Source organism: Diorhabda carinulata, chromosome 4, assembly GCF_026250575.1.
Source record: "Diorhabda carinulata isolate Delta chromosome 4, icDioCari1.1, whole genome shotgun sequence".
NCBI lineage: Eukaryota > Metazoa > Arthropoda > Insecta > Coleoptera > Chrysomelidae > Diorhabda > Diorhabda carinulata.
The window spans coordinates 12,027,144-12,050,075 of record NC_079463.1 but is presented as its reverse complement, the minus strand read 5'-3'; the positions used below and the strand labels follow the sequence as shown (position 1 = coordinate 12,050,075).

Genomic DNA, 22,932 nt, shown 5'->3' with positions numbered 1-22,932 from the left:
ATAAAATGTATATTCTTGGCAAGTTTAGAAAATATTGTATTAATTCGGTTATTTAAAATAGACAGCAATCGACTCCAAAGATGCTATCCTGTTGAACCCGGCAAGGAAATTGTATAAAATTATGAAATTATCGGTTTACCGATTTCTAGTATCGTACTATTTTATTACCGCTCCTGTGCTAAATAAGTGATTGTAAAATGAATTCCAATAGGAAAAATATACTCGATAAAGATTGATTTGCTTTCAGTACCAAATTATCAGTAAAGATTAGATAAAATTATAGCGAAACTGTTAACATTTTCAGTTATTTAGTATAAATTAATAATTTGGTTAATACGATACAAAATTTTCGAAAAAAATATTATGGAGTGAAAATGGCAGGTATATTAAGTGGGTTTTGTCCACCATGGTTTAGAGATTCAGGTAAATTATCGAATTTATTGAAAAGACCCATTTTCATTACTAATATCCTACTGGTCAAATTTTTACGTGATACACAACAAATAAAAACAATACGATTGATTTTCATTTATATTTTGAAGAAAATATGTATATAAGAAGGTAGTAATAATGAAAATACAGTCTGTAAATTGTGTAAATTCTCAATTAAGATTAATACACTTTTGCAGGTGTTAGAAGCAATTGTCGAAATATCTTTCCATTCCGATTGCGGTACCTCCAAAACATATTCAGGTGTAGAAAAACGTTTACCTCGCAATTTATTTTTGATCTGCGGGAATAAGAAAAAATCATTGAGTGCCAAACAAGGACTGTACGGCGGATGAACCATGATTCGATGTTTTGACTGTTCAAAAACGTTTTTGTTTAAACTGATGTGTGACAACTTTCATTATTGTGATGGAGAACTATTCATCTTCTGCGATTGGTTTCACTGATTTTTTCGATTTCTGGTAAACAAATGCTGGTCTAGCATTCAGCATTGACCGTTGTAAGTTGCTCTAATGGAACAGTGACAACATGTGCAGTTATTCCGAAAAAACAGGTGACCATTTGCTCGTGCGCGAACAAATTTTGTTAGATTTGGTTCGTCTTGAAAGACCCCTACAGTCGATTGTTACAATTATCTATGATTCGTCGTTCGTCACGATCTAAAACACGTCTTTTGAATGAACAATGCCACGTGACAATCTTGAGTTATGAGTTTACGCACAGTATCGATGGTTTATGGCACGATTTTGGATGACCTTCACGAAATTTATCCTATAGTGAAGCGCTACCACGATCGAATTTGGAAAATCAGCTTAATCTCTAAAAGTAGAAACGAGTTGATCGGCGCACTGCTGTTGATTTCATCCACCTCGAAAGTTATGGAGATTCATCGCACGAAAATGTCAAACTTTATGATTGCAATGTCAGATTTGACATATTCATCATCAGTATTGCCATATCTTAAAACTTGAGTAACAACCCTCTTATTAACGATTTATAATAGTTCCTTACTATTTTTGGCTTTGGTTAGCAATGTCTCCTGAATATTTCTTTCTGTTTTCATCTTCTCTGTCGTAGTCTTTCCAGTGTCAGCAATTCTCTTGAATCGTTTCTTTTATGGCACATTTTTTACTTTGAGAAGAGTCGGTGTTAAATCTGGTGTGTATAGATAGATATAGATTAAACTGTCACTTTCTGTACATATTTGTTTTCTCGTACTCAACTCACTCAAAATTTGATTCAAGTAATTGCTGCTATAAAAATTGATTAATCGTATGGGGATGTCTTTTGATATATATAGTGATTTTATGGTCTATAACCTTTGTAATAATATTACAAAAAACTTTTGTCATTCTGTAACCTTTTTTCGATTTATTTATTAAATGGACACAGCACTGTATGCTACAAGGCAGTGGTCGGCATATTTATTAGCCAAAGAACGAAAATATGAACATTACAAGAATTAAAAAAAAATGGGAGCCAAATCTGCTTGTTTAGTTAACTTTATTACACTGAATGAAACTAAATTTAAGTTTGAGTAAGTCAGGTTTATATGTTGTTGTTTTTAATGGCATGATTGCAAGTTCTCTTCAATAAGATCATTTCTCAGTCTACTCTTGGTAATGTTTATGATTGAAAAAGATTGTTCGTGTATGTATGTGAAACCAAAAAGGAAAAGAACAGCAAACGTGAGCTTTTTCAGCTAATCGTAATAGTCAGGAATACTATTCCAAGAAAATGATCATGTCTTCCTTTTCCATGTCATTAAAAGCAAACTACTTGTGTTGTGAACTAAGATCACATTTTTCCTTCTCCAATATATCCATTTGAACACAAAGACATTCGTATTTAGAGTGCCATATTTCCTTATTTTAAAATCCACCTGTCAATTTCGAGATAAGAAAATTCTGTTGGGAAATGCTTCAATCATTTTTAAAATTTATGTTTTAAATGGGTTTTTAACAAAAGAGAAATTATTTTCTTGGCGTTTCTTCAACATAGTCAGAGAGTGAAACAATGCTTCATTTCAAAATTCTGAGCAACATGGATAATTTCTTCTCGAATGTTATTACTTCTTTTAGCATCGAAAAAATTAGGTTTCCTTTCCTCACCTATCTTTTAACTTGAAGAAAAAATATCCTAGATTTATAGAGAAATTTTAATTTATCAGATGTAATTTTGTTCTCAGCAAGGCATCGATATATGATTCCCATTCTTTTCAGAAATTTGGGGTGGCTCTAGCTCCCAGAGATCTTCGTCTTCTTTTTAATAAGTTCCCAGATTTGATGCTCCGGAAATTCGTAGTGGATAAAGGTTTCATCTTCTACGTAGGAGAATCTTCACCTTACATCCATACAGTTTTTGATAGTGAGATGCCTTACCACGATTTTATATGTATAACAATAGTTTTTAATTGATAAACAATACTTTCATAGAGTTTTTCTTATATTAAATGTAGATAGGAATAATATAAAATAAAAAAAAGGTGATACTGAAATGGTCCTACACCATCACGGTTATGATGACGATAATAATAACAATTTTTTTGTTACAGGGGTCCTGGACATGACCGCTACGGAGAATACAATCCGTTTCAGTGTCCACACCCTGGACAAAGCCACCAAAGCAAAAGTCACTCTAGAAAATTATTACAGTAACTTAGTAGCCCAACATGTAGAGCGAAAACAAAGGTAAGTCTTCCTATTTTTTTTTTCAATTATATTAAGTTTCCCAGTTTAAATCCCAAAAACTATTGCGATATACTTTAGCAATATTAGATTCTGTATTCAGTTAAAAGACCATTAACCAGTGGGTACAGTAGTTGATTTATGAGAAGCAGAAGGTCTCTTTTGTCTCATTAAAAATGTTTCAATTAATTCTCTTACGAGCAAAATATTCATCCACATTTTTGGTTACACCACTGAGATCCACTGATGGTTGTGCTGATTCCAGTCTGGTGAGAAAATCGTCCCAAATGACGTGGCGCCGAAACGAGTTGATCCTTGCCGTTACCTCCACCACAAATCTAGAGCATATCAGTTCGGGTGGTATGGCCTTTATAGAATATCTGTTGTGAATCGTGTTTGTTCATATTTCTTTTATTTGAGCATATTCCACTCAATATTTAATTTGTAGTACGTATTAGTCGAAACATTGGCTCGCTCGATCTTTAAAATGAAATTTGGTGTGGTGATTTTTGGATCTAGAAGAAGTTTATGTAAATACAGACATAACCCCCATCCCAAGTCTTTTAAATTACCTCCAAGCCTGATGTGTGATTCGTACCTCCAGTTCTTACCCCGATAGACAGCCCCTCGTCTAATAATCCAACTTCCCTATCCGCCCATCCGGCTGCTAGGAAAAGCATATGAAGACTTCTTTCCTAGATAACTCTCTCATATCCATAAGATAAAACTATTTTTCACTCACTTCATCGATCGTCGGCGATGCAGGTTTTCTGCGGTTTCCCTTTAACCTGGTGAACCGGTTCACTAGCTAAATGGCCTCTTTCCGTTTTCTTCTCCTCAGCCAGAACACCACACAACCTTCACATCCCCAGCCCTGCAGAGCAGCAACTCTTATATCAGGGTCAACTCCAACAAACCTATAAAAAATTTCCCTTATTATACATGAAAATTATTTTTCAACGAATCTCTCTCTATCTGTAACATCTGATCTTAATAACCGTATATACCTTGTATAATATTAATAATAATGCAAATAGTGATAGTTGTCACTCGGATAAAGTTGAGTAATCAATAAAATAAATATGAAGGGAATATCGAAAGGTAAATAATGCTTTAAATTATTACCAAACTACTGTTTTTATTATATGTGTGTGTGTGTGTGTGTAATATTTACCTTGAATTTTTTTCAAGTAAATTGATATTCCGTTTGTAGCAATTGTTAGCACATGTACCCATATTAGTCCGACCAAAGACGGTTAAAAAAGTGTAAACCGTGTCCCCATACGAACGTTTGGATTCAGATTCTAATTACTCTCTATTTCAATATTCACCCTTTTTTAGGAGTAAATATCACCCTTATTCGAGAAGAAATAGAAAAATTTGGATTGGAGTAATCATCTTTTTATCAGTTATCACTGCACCAACACTCACAATTACATTGTCTGACGCGCGTTTCGATAACCAAGTTACCTTCTTAAGAGACTGAAGGTAAACTATTTTACAGTCCCTGAAGACGATAACTTGGTTATCGAAACGCGCGTCAGACAATGTAATTTGTGAGTGTGTGAGTTAAATGAACGTCAATTGATAATTTTTAATATAATTATTATTCATTAGTTTTCGATCAGTTTCGATCTTTAACAGCAACCCTTTAAGACAGCAATAATAATAAACTAATAAACATTTTATTAGGCAGTTATTTAACTGATTAAACAGTATCGGTTTGCATACAAATTTAAATTTGGGTTCTATTTACCCTTTACTTCAAAGTTGACAATCTGTCGGGGGTTGATTTTCATTTATTAGAGATAAAAACTACCTTCATACGAAAAATTCATAAAATATTAGTTTTTATCTGTAAATGTTTAAAGCTTTTATAACTTCTAACTAGAATTGCCACCCGTCCCGATTTTGCCGGGTCAGTCCCGATTTCGAAGACATTGTCCCGCGTCTCGACGGCCTATCGATTTGATTTCGATGAATCGAATCCCTTGAAAAAATTGGAACAATTATCGCTTGATGGGAATTTAAATTTCACAGAACTTTGTGATACTGTTTCAATTATGGGATTCGATTCCGAAGAAGGATTTTCTACGGATTTTCCACAGATCGAGCAACAGCAAAGCTGATAAAAAATGGGTACAAGTATTTAAAGTCGCAAAGTAGCAGAAGTTAAACGCATTATTTAATGTTATATCTCGTGCTTTGAGCATACCTCCTTCAAATGCAAATGTTGAGCGGGTAGATTTGATAAAAGCAGAATTGCAAATTTCTTTGAACATACAGATGTCTTGTTCAGACTTCATAAATAAATACAAAAATGATTAGAATTATTAAAAGCGGCTCGTAACAACAAGAAATACGTATAGAAAAAATAATTATATAAAATAAATACAAATAAAAACACAAAATAAAGTTTCATTTTCCTTAGACTGTCTCAGGGTCATATTTTGATTGGAGCAAACTCCGAACGTGTCTGATGTATACCCGATCGTCCCGATTTTATATTCCCTAAAGATGGCAAACCTGCTTATAACCGAGAACTTCATAAAAGGATTTTATTAAAAGCTAGAAGCTCATCTAAATGATTTTTTTCATATCTTATTCATAAAAAGGTTCGTGCTCCAAAAACTCAAAAAAGGTACTTACGCGAAGTATTTCAGAAAATGAAAACCTACAATTTTCTATTCTATGTATCATTAAAAATTTTTGAATTATTTTGAAAATATTACGATTTTTCGCTAGATTACGAAAATGATTTTCACTTCAAGCAAAATTTTTTCAAAAATGAGTGAGTACGTTAAATTAGTGAAACACTAAGAACGTGTAAGAACATAAATAAAATGAATAATTTTTTTCAAATAGGGCGGAAGAGAGGATGATATTTTCAGTATTTTTTTTTCCTTCCAAAAAAATAGGAATCGACATTATTCTCTTCATAACTCGCTTAGTTGCAAGGAACAATGAATTGCTGTTCGGTAGTCTCGCTAAAACTCGAGAACGGCTGGACCGATTTGGCGAATTTCGGCGCTGAATTATTTGTGGAAGTCGAGAAAAGGTTTAAAAGCAGGCACGTAGCCAGGGTGGGGCTTTAGGTGCTGAAGTATCCGGGATTGAGGGGCTTTAGAGTGATTTAGCCCTCTGCCTTATACCGTAGGTAAGGAATGTGCTCTTTTTTTGTTGATCTGACAATTTACTGCTAACATGCGATTATTTTCGCAACAAAATGAAACTGCAAATGTGTTTACGAAGCAGTTATTAGATATTAGAAATAATGAAGCTGCAGTGGATACCTCGACCGGATTCATCAGATTACCCACATATATCTAATTCATCACAGACTCGAAAGAGGAGCTTATTCAGCGCATTTTCCCAGATATAGCGCAACAGTTCATTAACCATGATTGGCTGAGTTAAGGAGCAATATTAGCGGAGAAAAGTAAAGGTGTCGAGGATCTCAATGCAATCATTCAGAATTTTCTTCCGGGATAGTTGGTTTCCTTCAAATCAGTCGACACCCTTATGAACTAGGAAATCGTAGTCAACTATTTTTTTAAATTCACTCGAATTGCCTAGATTACCACCTATTTGCAGGTAGAAGTAGGATATTGCGTAACATTAATCAACACCGACTGTACAGTGGAACAAGACTGGCTGTGAAAAAGGTGATGAATAACTTCATTGAGACAACAATCATAAAAATAAAATACAAAGGAGGGGATTTCTTGACCCCGCGTATACCGATGATTCCAACGGATTTGCCATTCGATTCTAAACTTTTAAAAGTTGCAGTACGTCTGGCCCTTGCGATGACCATAAATAAATCGCAAGGCCAGTCTTTGGAAGTTTGCGGAATCGTTTACCAGAAAGCTTGGTAATTTTATATTTTCGTTTTTTGGGTCTAGAAAATCGAAAAATCATCCGATTCCGATGAATTTTTTTTAAATCTTCGTTTTTACGGCGGATTTATAAAAAAATATGGGAAATATCTCACGTGGAGATTTCATATAGTTTTATGACTTCAAATAACGCACTTCTTCGCATATAATCATTCATAATTTTATTACAAAGCATCAAAAAACCAACATTTTGGACAAAAAAAATTGAAAAATGTTTTTTTTTGTCCAAAATAATTTTTTTAATGATGAATATTTTGAATTTTTCATAGTTAACGGTTAATGTTGTAAACTTGATTACAACAAGTGATTTTAAGAATGTTTTTGTTCATATCTACTCTAATGATTACTTAATAAAAAAGGTACAAAGGATTATATGTGAGAAAAAGTCAATTTTGAGAGAAATTGTTATTATTTTCAATTATGAAAACATGATTCATAATCAACATTTTTGTATAATTTTTTTTTAATTTGTTCGTTCATACCGAGCATTTTTATTTATCAATTGAGGCAGTACGAAGTCTGCCGGGTCAGCTAGTCAAAAATGAAAATAAAGGTTTTGAAAGGACTTTGAAAAAGGTACTTTTTGTTTTACGCAAAAAATGCATTGGTTTTTGGGTATTGTACGTAGAAACTTTCGATTTTGACGTTTGAAAATGCCAATCAACTTTCAACAAGCAATAATTCCGTTTGTATTGGGTTTGCACATATCATAAATACATAATTTTTTTTATAAGCTATAATTTTTATATACATAGTTGTTTCGATTAAATACCCTTTTCCATTTATTCGCGAAAAATCGTTTGAAAACGTGTTTTTTGCCTGAATACCGACATCACTCGCGAATACGTCAAAAAGTATTGACTTTCAGAAAACATTTATCAGAACAAAATTTGCTTATAATTAGACAATTTATTTTCAATGACAAATTGTTCACCCCCCTGAAAAGGAAGTCCATCCGCCCCCAGGGAAGAAGCAACCCTTGCTTTTAAGTAGAACCGAAATCCAAATTTCATTGACTGGACTATATTTCAACATTGTCACGGCACACGTGTTTATTATTATGTGTATACCCTGTGTGCTATTAAAAACTATACAGGGAGCGACTAAATTATGGTATTTCACATGCTTTTATTAATTCCACCGTATATTTGCAACTGACTTTTTGGTCTCAATTTTGCCCTACCTTTGACGACGTTTGAAAAGTACTCGAAAACTTATTTCAATTGCCTTTAATAGAAATCAAATCACCTTTTAAATCCGGCAACATATCTTTCAAAATTAATAAAATTAACAAGCGGGTTTAAATCATAAAACCACAAATCGTTACTAAGATTAAAACAAACGAAACCCAATACTTATCCAATTTAATACATTTGTAAAGGTCACGAGGAAATAAATATTCTATCACAATGTGATGAGTCAAGCAGAAAATGATATCGAACTACGGAGGCCAAGAACCTCATAAATAGCCGTGACGGCGATAATTAAAAATATAACTTTACCATTTTTTCACGGTTTAAATAATGCCATAAATGGAAAAGTAAACCCATAAGCGTGATATATTCAACAGCATACATTCCATATAGTGATTTACAATTTTTTCACACGATTCCAAAGAGAATAAATATGAAGATCATTTAGAAGTGTCTTTATATTATAGAATATTCCATCTTTCAACTAGACCATTCAATGTTTTTAACTATTCCTCTTCTCCCTTACTTTCAATCATTTGCTACTTCCCTCCATTCAAACCTTTCTATCATCTATATCCCGCTTGACATTTTGGTCTTTGGGTGCCCTCTTCTTCTTCTCTTCTTTCAGCAATTCTATCTACCTTCTATCATATTAACACCCCTATATTTATTCCTGAGGATTCTTTTTCCTGTATTGTTAATTTATTCTTATTTTTTATTGAAATCGTTATGTTTCTGATGCATATAGAATTGCTGATTTTGTCTGCTCTTGAAAGATGTTTTGCTCTCAGTATTTTTCTACTGCTTTGTTATCTCCCATAATTCTCTTATCTATCTTATTTTCTTTTAGGTTTGTTGATGGTTACTCTTGGATAAAGTTGTTATCTATTCGATATTTTTGTTTTCATCTGTGATTCCAGAGCGCACCTTAATGCATTTTGTCTCCTATTCATTTATTTTTAAGCCAAACTTTTTTCTTCATTTAAAAATTTACTAAAAACCTTTACCATTTCTTTATTCGATTTTGATCAACATTTTGTCATCGGCCTACGCTTTATGGCGAAAGATTAAGCTTGTTGTTTCTAAATTACTTTGTTTTAATACTATTTCCAATATAATACTAACTCACTTATATAGAAGAAAGAACTTATACAGAGACCATTCGCATAATATTCACAGCCTCAAGAAGCGAACCGAAGTAGATGATATATAGCATAAGACTCAGCCAATATCGCTTGGTCAACGACAGACATTTAAGAGTTGCAGAAACGTGCCCAACAAAGAGCTTTATAGAGTAAATTAGTGTGGTGGACCTCTACCTTAATAATTAATACATTTACATTCAAAGCTGAAATGAAAAAAACGATGTATGAGACGCCTTGTCTGAACACAAACATTCCTATTCTACATATGGCAACACTGATGTGACGTGTTGTCATGCGAGCACTATTTGAGTACTTGAAACATCATCTTGGTCTTCCATCCAACATTTTCTGGCGATGATGTTCTATGACTTTCGTCGGGAATTAAACCAACAGCAGTATGTCGATCAACTTTTGGTGATGAAGCACCATCTCGAGCCACCGTTTTTCGCTGGTTTTCCGAATTCAATCGTGGTCGCTACATGATGAATTTCGTGAAGGTCGGCTGTTGTATCAGAAAACATCGATGCTGTGCTTAAACTGATATTGCAAGATCATCATGTGACATATCTTGAGATTGAAGCATGTATTCAATATAGTATGAACATTCGGCTGCCTAAAATATTTGATCACGTCGGTTATCGCCTTAATTTAACAATCGCTCAAAAAAAGCTGGTGTCGATTAGTGTGAAGATATTCTGAATAAATTCAATCGCGGGGCTTCAAAAGACTTCTATAAGTTCGTGACAGGCGAATAGGCGAGCACAAGTCTTTCAAGTAGAGCCAAATCCAACAAAAGTTGTTTACGCATGAAGCACTTCGAAGCAAATGGTGATCTCTTTTTTCGGAATAACTGGACATGTCGTTACCGATCCATTAGAGCAACGTGGAACGATTAATTCTGAATGGTACACCAGTATTTTTTTGCCAGAAGTGTTCGAAAAAATCAGAGAAACCAATCGCAGAAGACTAATAATTCTCCGCAGTGACAATGCGAGCTCTCACATATCAGTTCAAACAAAAACGTTTTTGAACAGTCAAAACAATGATTCCTTTTTATTCTTGCAGATCAAAAATAAATTGCGAGATCAACGTTTTTTTACACTTGAAGAAGCGGTTGATGCGGGCAAATCACATGTTTAGGGGGTACCTCAATCGGAATGACAAAAGTACACAATGGAGAAAATTTTGAAAAACAATGAAACCATGTCCAATTATGAATATTTTTTTTTTGGCTACCTCAAAACTTAAGTGGCAACCTTCTTATTAACATTCTTCAGGTATGCCAAAAATAACAAGAATAATACGTCTCCGATTTACAATTATACACGTCGAATATTTTTCAATCAAAGTTTGGTTAGCAAGATTCAAGTTTTCACAATAAAGATCTGCATTAACTATGTGTCAAAGTTTCAGCACTTCGAGAACTGTTTCGCATATACTCCAAGTTTTTGAGATGTAAACCCGGCTTCGTAGTACTTCGTAGCTATTCATTTCGGGAGAGCCACTGAATTTTTCGTCTCTAGTGATTAAAAAACGGTTCTATATGGTGCCGTTGAGGCAATAGGCTACATATCATGGATATGATGACAGATTATGGGGAACCTCAACACCTGCAAATGTTTTTGCTTGGTCTATTAAAATTGATTGAGTGTGTTTAAAAATTTCTCGTTTTTCTGTTCTGTATAGTAGTGTAGAAGCAAAATATTGCATGTGATGGATTAGATGAATGATTATTGGGGATCCAAACACCTGCAAACTGCTGCCAATGTTTTTTCTCGTGGATCAAACATTGGTGAACGCTGTTTCAAATTTTCTCATTTGTCTGATGTGAATTTGCTTCCACTTCTGTTCTCAATGTATCGTTGTCTTCCTAATCGATAAGATTAATAGGAATCAAAATTATCGCATATCAACTTTTTTCATGGTTAACATGTTTATTTTTCTATTAAAATTTCTATTTTCGTGAAAATCCTAAAACTATTGCTTAAATTGAAGGTTATTTATGAATTATGAATTTGACTTGTAGAATGCCAAATACATTACAAAAAATAATAAATAGAATGAATCATAAACTTACATCAGTTTTATTTGGAAACGCATTAATTTATGTACGTACCATTTGAATACAGAATTTTTAATACAATTACCGTTGTACGTCATACATCATTTACGTTTTTACGACCTTCTACACTGTTGTCGGCTCGTCAAAATAGTCGAAGTATCTCGGAATATTTAAAATCGTAAAGTTGTATTCTTGCTTTGTTTATATTACTAGGAATAACTTTATAGAATTCTTTAACGTATTATACGAGTTTTTTATTCGTAGAAAATAAAAATTGTACGTAAATGAACAAAAAGTAGCAAGCTAAATTATATCTTGATCAAAAAGCATTTTATGTATAAGATATTCCTCTAAACCAATAGATATGAGTCACTCTGTAATATCACTCTCCTTAACCAAAAGTGTATATTTTGCCTTTTTTCTTATAAAAGAGAGGTTACCATATTTACCATATATATCGTTGAAAAGCTGTTGTCTATTTTTTGATATAGTTACCATTTTTTTCAACACACTTTTATAGACGGTCTTCTAGCTTTTGTATTCCTAAGTTGGAGAAGAAGACTCTCGCCAATCCGTGTCCTCTGTTTGGTCTTGAAGCGTTTACCACTTAAGTTTTTCTCTAGCTTTTGGAAGAGGGTATAATCGCTGAAGAAACACTACCTCATTACTCGTCGTACATACCTCGATATTTATTTCTTTTCGTTCTTTTTCAAGAAATCGTATTTCCTATTGATTTCCGGTATATGTCGTCGCTTCCTGTCGTGTAGATTGCTAACTGTCTACCTATTTGACACCACTCTCTCTAATAACTGCGTTCTTTTTAGACAGTTAATAGTTTTTAGAGTTTTATGGAACTATGTCCTTAATAGACTTTGATATTTGTCGCGCAATCAAATATAACTCTTTTTCTCTTCTAGGTTAGCAAAATTAGAAGAATCCTTAAAGGACGATAGTCTCTCTGAGGAACAAAAAATGGAAAAGAGACTGCAACACGCCCAAAAAGAAACCGAATTTCTTAGATTAAAACGATCTCGATTAGGCGTCGAAGACTTCGAACCACTCAAAGTGATAGGTAGAGGGGCGTTCGGAGAAGTTAGATTAGTTCAGAAAAAAGACACCGGTCATGTTTACGCGATGAAAATCCTCAGAAAGGCAGACATGTTAGAAAAAGAACAGGTAAGTGGCAGAAACGTTTTTACGTGTGTTTTCTTACCGTACTAAAGATAGATTCAAAAAACTTTCTGGCAAGTTTCATTATAATTATGAATAAAACTAAATTTATGACGAAGAAAGAACAAAATGCCTCCTCAACAACAATGTTTTTGCTTGAACTGAAATGTGGGAGCTCGCATTGTCGTGATTGTCTTTTCTAATTTTTTCGAACATTTCTGGCAAGAAAATGCTCTAATGCAGAGATTCCGATAAAACAAGCGACCATATCTTTCATGTGCGAACAACTTTAGTTGGATTTGGCTCGTCTTTTAAGACCCTTACAGTCGATTGCTACTTAATTTTGGGTTCTTAGGCATAAATCCATGATTCATCGTCTGTCACGATTTTATAGATGTGTTTTGAAGTACCGCGTTTGAATATTTCCAGCATTTCTTTGCACCAATCGTTACGAGCTTTTTTTGAGCGATTGTAGCATATAACCCAACGCGAACAAAGATTTTTGACAGCTAAATATCCATACAATATTGAATGCACGCGAGTGGAACTAATACCCAAGTTTATCTCAATTTCATGACGATCTTGAAATGTCAGTTTACGCACAGCATCGATGTTTTTTGGCACAAGAGCCGATTTTCGACGACCCTCACGAACTTCATCCGTATAGCGAAGTGCTGTCACTATTGAATTCGGAAACACGGTGACTCAAGATGGGACTTCAACACCAAAAGTCAAAGCGAGTTGATCGGCACTCTTATGACAAACTTTGCGATGGAATTTGCAGATTTCACATATTTACATCAGTTTTGCCATGTCTGAATACTCGTATACCCTCGTATAGTTTTCCGTTCGTGAAATATCGATATTTTTTTTCTATATCCCTATATAATTCGTTCAAAATTATTTTCTTGATATCTATTTCCCATCCATGGTATTTTTCCTTCAACGAAAACCATTTCCCGATATTTTCATTACATATTTTGTTAAAGGTTGCCCATGTCAGAGCGGAACGTGATATCTTAGTTGAAGCCGATCATCAATGGGTGGTGAAGATGTATTATAGTTTTCAAGATCCTATTAATTTATATTTAATAATGGAATTTCTACCTGGCGGTGATATGATGACTCTCCTAATGAAAAAAGACACATTATCAGAAGAGTGTACGCAATTCTATATCAGTGAAACGGCCCTCGCCATCGATTCTATACATAAACTCGGTTTTATACACAGAGACATTAAACCCGATAATTTATTACTCGATGCCAAAGGGCATCTAAAATTATCCGATTTCGGTTTGTGTACCGGTTTAAAGAAATCCCACAGGACGGATTTTTACAGAGACTTAAGTCAAGCGAAACCTTCGGATTTTAGTAAGTATAAAACAAATATTATCCTATAAATTATAATTAAATTCGATTCAATTTCAGTCATTACCTCGAGTCCTATGGATAGTAAACGAAGGGCGGAAAGTTGGAAAAAAAATAGGAGAGCTCTAGCTTATAGTACCGTCGGAACGCCGGATTATATAGCCCCCGAAGTATTTATGCAAACGGGATACGGACCAGCTTGCGATTGGTGGTCGTTAGGAGTTATTATGTACGAAATGTTGATCGGTTATCCGCCATTTTGTTCGGAAAATCCTCAAGATACGTATACGAAAGTGATGAATTGGAGGGATACGTTGGTGTTTCCAGCCGAGGTACCTATCTCCGAAGAGGCCAAAGATACAATTATCAAGTAAGTAGTTTGCTTCACTGTTTTATTTCTTAATAATTTTGGATCCTAAAAAATTGACCTCCTTGATGTTCATATCAATCGCAGGTCGACTACAACTGCCTCTTCATTACCATTGCAGCCAAATACCAAATTACTTGGTAGAGTAGGGTCTTCACAATTGGTTGATAACAGCGGCTTCTCTACTGGGTGCATCGGCCTAGAAATGTCCTAACATTCGGCTTTAAAATGCTCATTTATTCAGCCTGGAGATATCCTACTATTTTGCCTGGAGGTATCCTACCATTTTGTCTAAAAATGTCCTGCCACTTTATATGGAAATCTTCTAATATTTTTCCTCGTACATCGTCTTCGAAGCGTTCTACCATTCTGTCTAAAGATGCTCTACCATTCTGTCTAAAGATGCTCTACCATTCTGCCTGGAGTTTACCTACTATTTTGCCTGGAGATTACCTATTATTCTGCCTGGAGGTCTCCTACCATTTTGTCTAAAAATGTTCTGCCATTTGGACTGGCAACATTCTAATATGTTTCCTGGTACATCGACTTCGAAACGTTCTACCATTCTACCTGAAGATGTAAAACATTTCCCGGAACCGTTATCCTTAATCCATATTAAATCGACGTCCCTACTGTATGTCATTGATCCATTATCCTGCTTCTACTTCCAAATAACTTGTATAATGAATTTGTCGACTTCAAAGGCGTCTTTACTTGGTGCATCAGCCTGGAAGCTTTGTACAATTCTTCTTGGAACCGTATGTTTTTACTAAGTTTGTTGTATGTTCCAGATTCTGTTGTGAAGCGGACAGAAGACTAGGATCTCAAAAAGGTTTAGAAGACCTAAAATTAAATCAGTTCTATCGTGGTGTGGATTGGGAACATATTAGAGAAAGGCCGGCTGCCATACCGGTAGAAGTTAAATCTATAGACGATACGTCAAACTTTGACGATTTTCCCGATGTCAAACTTGAAATTCGTAAGTATAAAAACTTCGAATCCTACCTTTTCCAATTTACTAATGCCTTAATCACGTTTTTTTTCAGCGATTCATTTTTCTTGCAATTATTCCACTAAAAATCATCCGAAACTCAACTTTGCAGAGGAAAATATTCTTATATCAGGGCCATTCCAAAACAAAAAAAGTAGAAAAAAATATAAATCCAACAATATTGTCTTACAATTCAACAAAAATATTTTTGAATTTTTTAACCTCTTCCATATGAATTTTTTTAGTTGTTTTTGTATCGAGCTATTGACAACATCTCAGTTATTTTCCCGCGTTATTCAACACAGAAAGAAAATGATAAATAAATCTATTAAACGGTTATAATTTCATGGTAAAATCCTGGTATATCCTTTGATGCAGTCCTATCTTCATTTGATTCTTTCGGATTAAAAATCCTTTTCAGAAATGACTCTTTATCCTTTAAACGTAATATTGCAAGTATTATTTACCCGTTAAAATAAGTGTCCTTGTACAATGTTACAAGTTATCAATTTTTGCGTTTCTTTCCGAAATTTTTTTTCTGTTATCGGAAATTTTTTAGGAATTTTTCAAGAATTAAAAATTTTAGCTTTATATTTAGCCTTCATGTTTGACCTGAAGTCAAAAATAGGTGTAGGAAAAGAGATTTTTTGATAGTTAGGAGTTTGACTATAGACTAAATGAAAGATGACATACTCCACTAGAATAGATTTTGTAATTAAATATACCAGAAGTTCTTAAAAATTCCCTATAATATAAAATTATTACTGTTTTTTACTGATTATCTTTTCAAGTATAGATGAATTCTAATTTTATTTCAATCTACATGTAAAAAATGCACTTAATTTTATTATCTTGATAAATTCACGTAGTTTTATTCATAGATATTAAAATAGCTGATTTAAATATTATTAATTATAAAAAATTAAAATACTATGAGATTGCATTATATTTTTGTATCTATTATCATTTTGAATGTCTAATCTATTTTCGAACAATTTTTTTGTCTTAAATTTATCGCAATTTTCATTCTCAATTATCAGATTCACTAACTAAAATATAAACGTTACTGAAATTCATCATTTCTGTCAAAATATCATTTTTTTGGTACAATATTTAATCAGTGACATTAAATCTGTATTATGATAAAATTAAAATTCTCTTTCCGTTTTTCAGCTTCTGCTCCTCTGACTCAAGACGGCGAAGTCAGCTACAAAGATTGGGTTTTCATAAACTACACATTCAAAAGGTTCGAGGGTCTCACACAAAGGGGCACGCCGACGAAGAAATAGTTGTTTGTTAATAAATTTTACCACAAGAATGATATGGATAGGCATTTGAATGCCAGGCACTTATTTTTAGAAAATAAAACTAATCCAGAGATGTTTATATATTGAATCTATAGTACCGTCTTAAAATAATTCAATTATGAAAAAAGCAAATTATATTTCGATTCTAATGATATCGATACAAAAACAAAACTTTATTTTGCTTTTGTTTGTAGATTTTAAATATATTATTTTTTTCTATTTGTAAGATATTGTTTTCTAAAAATAAGATTATTTCGTGTAACATATAGGTCTGAAGCAGTTTTGCACTGTTTTCGCTTTTTGAAGAGCTGTGAAAACTGTACCTTGCATTGTAGTCGAAACTATGTTATAATTTTAAAATGCCTTCGTTACTGATTCAGAAAATCCTCCTACTCGCTTTACCCATATTTCCCAACACATTCCCTATCTCCAATATGTAACTTATTCTGGTCCTTCGAGCCGGAAATTACGCTATATTACACTATTTGATCCTTCCAGTCGGAAATAAAGACTCAAAAAACCAAATGGTGTAATTAGAGCAGTTTATTGACCTTTAAGTTCAATTCTTCTAAGTTTCTGGTAGAAAAAAAAGTTGTTGCATCTATTAATCATATTTTCTTCTTAGTTTATTCAAGTTAGAAGAGTTAACTTTTAATTATATTGTTCTAGGAATCGTTGATGATACTCACATTGAATAAACTGTACCACATTAACACTTAAAATAACACTGTTGGTCGTACGAGCCGGAAATGAAGCTAAATTACACTATTTGGTTCTTTGAGCCGGTAATAAAGCCACCAAAGACCGAATAGTGTACTTACAACAGTTTATTCAGATTATAATTTCCTTCTGTACGTTTCTGGTAGAAAAATATTTTTAACTTCAATGTACCATATTTTTTCATAGTTTCATCAGGTTGGAAGTGTTATCTCTTTATTATGTTGTTTTAGAAATCGTTGGTGATACTTATATTGAATGAACTGTACTACAGTAATACTTAAAATTACACTGTCTGGTCTTTTGAGCCGGAAATGAAGCTAAATTACACTATCTAGTTCTTCGAGCCAGAAATAAAGCCTCTAAAGACCAAATAGTGTACTTATAGCAGTTTATTCAGATGAAAGTTGCCTTTTTGTACGTTTCTGGTTGATATTGTACATCAATAATCACATGTTCGTATGTACAGGCTACCCATTCTTTCGAATTTATGGAGCTCCAATATCGTTTGTTTTGTCTGTTACAAGGCATTTTGTTTTTGAAAAATGAGTTTTTCACCTCTGCCAATTTGGTTCAGTGATTATTCAGTTCTTCTTCTCTCTGAGCGATTAGTAAATTCTAAAGTATTCATACAAGTCGTCTAACGGAGTTTAAAAGCATCGTTCTCATCTTTCGATCCATTTTAGGCGACTTACTAATCTGTAAGGATTTTTGCATACTTGTAGTGTCCCTGAACGTGTCTACTCCCCAAAAAAATCAATTTCCGATTAAGTAGACAACTTGTAGAAGCGATATTGATATAATTTGCAATGTTGTAATTCATCTTTCTCTGGGAATAATTTCTACACAAGGATCCTTTTTGAAGTGCACTAAAATATTTATACAATTTGTCTTTAGCTTCAAAAGAGACTTCAGTTTTATTGATAACCTCTTCATCGTTACAAAATTTCTGTCCAGCGATCATCCCTTCTGAGAACAGGAAAAAGTCACTTAGTACTAGATCTGTATAATACGTTGCACACTGATGCAATTTTTTGATGCATTACAGAACTTACTTATTCTTCAAATGGGACTGTATTTCTGTGATTTCGTCCTTTAAATGCTTTAATAATGATAATTTGTTTCCCTTTTTAAGAGATTGGTGGATATTATACCATGCAAATCACAACATACCTATGTCATTACCTTGCCTGTCGACTTTTGTGTTTCTTCAAGCTCTTGAATCGGTTCATCATGAGCTTTCCACTTATCTGACCGTTGATTTTTTTTGATATTTTCGTAGGTAACCATTTTTTTTGGAACTTCCATTGGGCGCATTTCGCTTCCTTTAAACTTAGTAAACCACTTCTCATCGGCTGATTTTCCTGGAGCTATTTCAGAATAATATTTATTAAGTCGTGTCTTGGCTTGAAAAGTATTTTTTTCATTTTTTTCAAATTAATAAATGTTGAGTTCCTCAAAAGGTTATAACTTACAAACTAATAGTACAAGGGATGTCAAATTTATACATGTGTCTTTTGAAGGTTAAGGCTAATTGGAAATCATGTGGGTTTAATATTAATAGCACCATCTATGTATCAATCTGATACATATTTTTAACTAGAGCTGAAAGCGAGTGGGATTTATTTTATTATGGAAAAACATGTTAACTTTATGGATAAAAGTGATTCATTTAATTAATTACATTTAAACCATACAAAGGCCAATTTATATTTTTCCTCAATTTTTAAATTGGAAAAAAGAAATTACCTCTCAATTCCACAGTTCCAAAATTTTCTTTAGTCTTTTCATATTTGGGTATAAAATTTTGAAAAAAGTTTTCATTGGAACTTTCAAGAGAATAATTCATATGATTTACTATTTGTAGAAATTTATTTGTGAAATTTTATTTAAAAAATTGTAAAATGAATTGTTTCGAGTTCGATGCAAGCTTTTTACTTTTGTGTATATGTTAATTTTTTGTTCATTGTTACAAAGTGATACTTTTTATTATTTTAAATTTTTGTTTTTAACTTATAGAAATCATATTTTGATGGCTAGTGTTTTAGCCGATAAATATTTTGTATTAGCTTGATTCCTGATGATGAAGGTCAATGTTAAAACTAAACGATCGATTTAACTGAATACTAAAATATAAAAATATCCACGACGGATATTATAATATGAAATTCAACGGGGACGTATTCAACAATTCTGAACAAAATCCAATGTATTCAGTTAATTCGATGAACTCACTATTTTAAGCACCACGTCTGTCTGCTTCTGTCAGTGAGATCATTATTTTAAAGATGGTAGTTTTGAAATAATTAAGAGCAGTTACAAGTATAGTATATCGATAAAAAAATAGGTTAAGTTCTCATCTGTCTAAAATTTTTGTAAAACGCTTGTCCTTGATTACAAAAGATAATCCCCAAAAGAATTTTTACGAATGAAGCTTGCTTCGTTTGCCCACATTTTACTAAATATCTTCGATGATATTGATTTCGAGTAAAAAGTTTTTAACAAAAAAATGAATCCCATGAAAAGCTCTACAAACAGGATATATACATTTTTGATGTAAACCTATTATTTTGACTGCTATGACCCAAAATAGGTTACGTTAGTCAATTTAAATCCTGTCAAGATATTTTGGAACATAACAGCGAAAATCAAAATCTTCGAAGATAATATTGTTTGAGGAAGGCACACGAATCTTTGTTGGGATTATCTTTTCCAATTAATCACAATCTCTGGCTAAAATTTTCTTATTAGGAAATGATAATCACTCAAATTTTGGAATATGTGGTATTATCTCTTTAAATGGCATTGGTTGTATTGAAGAAACAGTTAAAATATTGCTTTGACCAAATCATAAAGAATTTATTCAAATGGTAAGGAATTATATCATCCCCAGTGGTCTTAAGCTTCAACTGTTGCACATTTTCTTTTTTTTGTCATTTTCCTTTGGAAATAAGTTTTATTAGGATCATGGCTCTTCTTGTAACGATTATACTAAGTGTCATCTACAATTCGAGGATTACATCATCTTCATCAAATCATAACAATTTATTCGAATGGTAAGGAGTTACATGGTCTTAAGGTATAACAGGCTCTAACTGTTGCACATTGTCCTTCCTATAAAAAATCCTTGATCTCCGACTTGATCCTTTGTTTTAATCTTCGACGTAAAATTTAGCATCTAGATGGCAAAATTCTAAGTGCACCAATCCTCTGATGACAAAAAAGATATAATTTTGGACTCCCTCATTATTGTCATTTTAAGTTTTGAGAACTGACAGTCTACCACTCAGCGCTCTACTTTCTACCGGAACATCTTGACCTACTGGGATTTTCAGAGAATCTTCCCCAAGGATTTTTGCGAAAGCCTCCATTGACGTTTTCTTGAGTCTCACGTTCTATCGATTTTTCTATCCTGACTTCGACCGTGCTCCGAGAGAAACGTGCATTAATCTAAGCGTCCTGTCATTTCAGATGCTCTGAACTCACTGCGGCCCTTCTACCTAACCCTAAGCTCATATACCTTAATACTACTTAATATCCATCTACCAATTAAATTATTGTTTATTTAAGAAACGACTAGTCTAGCTGAAACTGCTCTATATTAATTACTCTATATTAATAGTTCAAATTACATTCACTTTTGTAGTACAACGTCGTTGTTTAAATTGCTAGGTGTAATTTTTGAATGTGTTAGAAGACGTATTGTAGGCATTTGACTGTTGGAACAGCCGCTGATATGGCGAATAGTTAAGTAAAGTGAGCTCTCTATGTAAGGCCCGCAAACTGGTTGTACTACTTTTCCATAACTTTACAGAAGAATCTATACTTAAGAATTGAATGTGTACTACTGTTTTGTAGTTGGTCTCGCTAACAGGATTTGTACATAAAATTATTTCCAGAAATGTGTATAACTAAAAACAATTAAAGTCTTTTGTGCTTCAAAAAAAAATGTGTTTTTTTCCTACCCTGCGTTTATGATATAAAGGGCGCACCCGGTATTAATGGATTAGTCCCTCATTATTATAACCTATTTTTAGTACATACTGCGTCATCTGCTTGACAATGTCCAAACTACGCCTATTTACAGTGAGAAATAGGTATAATTTATAATGCTATTTGGACATACTGTCATAGAGTAGGCGCCCAGTATTATTCTAATATTGCTAAATTGTATTTTCATCTTTCTAAATCGTCTAGATCTCTAATTTAAAATTAATTTTTTAATAGTTCGATAATACCTACACTCTACTCTTCAATCAATTATGCAAGGAGAAATTAGTAGAATTTATGATAAAGTTCGACGCTTATAATATAGAGGGCGCACCCGGTATTAATGGAATGACCCTTCATTATTATATTCTATTTTTAGTACATACCGCGCTCTGTTTGATAATGGCCAGACTATGTATTTACTATACATTGAGAAATTTGTTGAATTTATTGTGTAGTTTGTACATTCTGATATTAAGGGCGCAATTACTATTATTCTAGTCTATTCTAGTTCTATTGTCCGCTGGTATGTTTACTAGATTTATTTTTACCGGAACATTTCAGAAAAAACTATGATATATATGGATTCATATAAAATAGACGCGTTCATTTAATTCGGCAACCAGTTTTCAAAAAACCACATGGTATGTATTTTCTAAAGGAGATTTCGAAAATCATATCAGTTTTTGAGTCTGAGCAATGGTTTTCCTGAAAATATAATTTTTATGACTTTTCCCTCCTTTTTTCCCGTTAATAATTTTTTTTTGTAAAAATTCTTCAAGTATTAAAGACAATTTTTAAAACCGATTATCATACGAAAATTCTCATCACCTTTTAACACCAAATTCAGAATTTTATTGGAATTTTAAGTCATTTACCATTTTTCAAACGACGAAATCCTAAATTTTTGAGGTTTTTGTTTTTTTTTTAACCATGTCACCCCTTATCATACCAAGAAAGTATCATGTATTTTCTCTTGCAGTTTCTGAAAATCATATTAGTTGTTGAATGTGAGCAATGATTTCCCAGAAAATCCAATTTTAATGAATTTTCCTCACTTTTCTTCCCATGAAACATTTTTTCCGAGGAACGGGTAGCTGTTTTGAGATTCTCATATCAGAAAATCCTCATGTGTGAAATTTGACTCCAATCAGAAGCAAAATATTCTTTTCCCATTTTTATAACAAAGGGGTTTACCTTGGAAATTTAATATACTCCAAAAGTAATTAAAAAATTATATGGTTCTATGTATTTTCTTATGGAGATTCCGAAAATCATATTAATTGTTGAATGTGAGCAATGGTTTTCCAGAAAATCCAATTTTCATGAATTTTCCTCATTATTCTACCCTTAATTCATTTTTTCCTGGGTAATTGAATTTTTTTATAACAAAGGGTTAAATCCCATGGTTTCATGTATTTTCGTATAGAGATTCGGAGAATCATGTCAGTTTTTGAGTTTGAGTAATGGTTTCTCCTTATCTTTGTAAAAATGGCATAATGTGAAAATATTCGATAAAGCTCATGGTATCGTGTATTTTATATAGAGATTCCAAAAATCATATAAGTTTTTGTGTCTGAGCAATG

At 33.0% G+C, this 22,932-nt stretch overlaps 1 protein-coding gene across 4 annotated transcripts in view; it reads left to right on the top strand.

Annotated features, from left to right (window-relative positions):
- Positions 1-21,305, top strand: part of LOC130893368 (serine/threonine-protein kinase tricornered) — a 147,643-nt gene extending 126,338 nt beyond the window's left edge. For 3 of the 4 annotated variants that reach the window (XM_057799407.1, XM_057799404.1, XM_057799405.1), the window contains 6 exons: positions 3,005-3,140; positions 12,354-12,612; positions 13,596-13,977; positions 14,035-14,344; positions 15,133-15,320; positions 16,506-21,305. In XM_057799407.1, the coding sequence (XP_057655390.1) occupies positions 3,016-3,140; positions 12,354-12,612; positions 13,596-13,977; positions 14,035-14,344; positions 15,133-15,320; positions 16,506-16,621 (1,380 nt within the window). In that variant the 5' untranslated portion in view covers positions 3,005-3,015 and the 3' untranslated portion in view covers positions 16,622-21,305. Of the gene's footprint in view, positions 1-262; positions 424-3,004; positions 3,141-12,353; positions 12,613-13,595; positions 13,978-14,034; positions 14,345-15,132; positions 15,321-16,505 lie in introns of those variants that run through there. The other variant, XM_057799406.1, reaches the window with a different exon arrangement.
- The last annotated feature ends 1,627 nt before the right edge of the window (positions 21,306-22,932 follow it).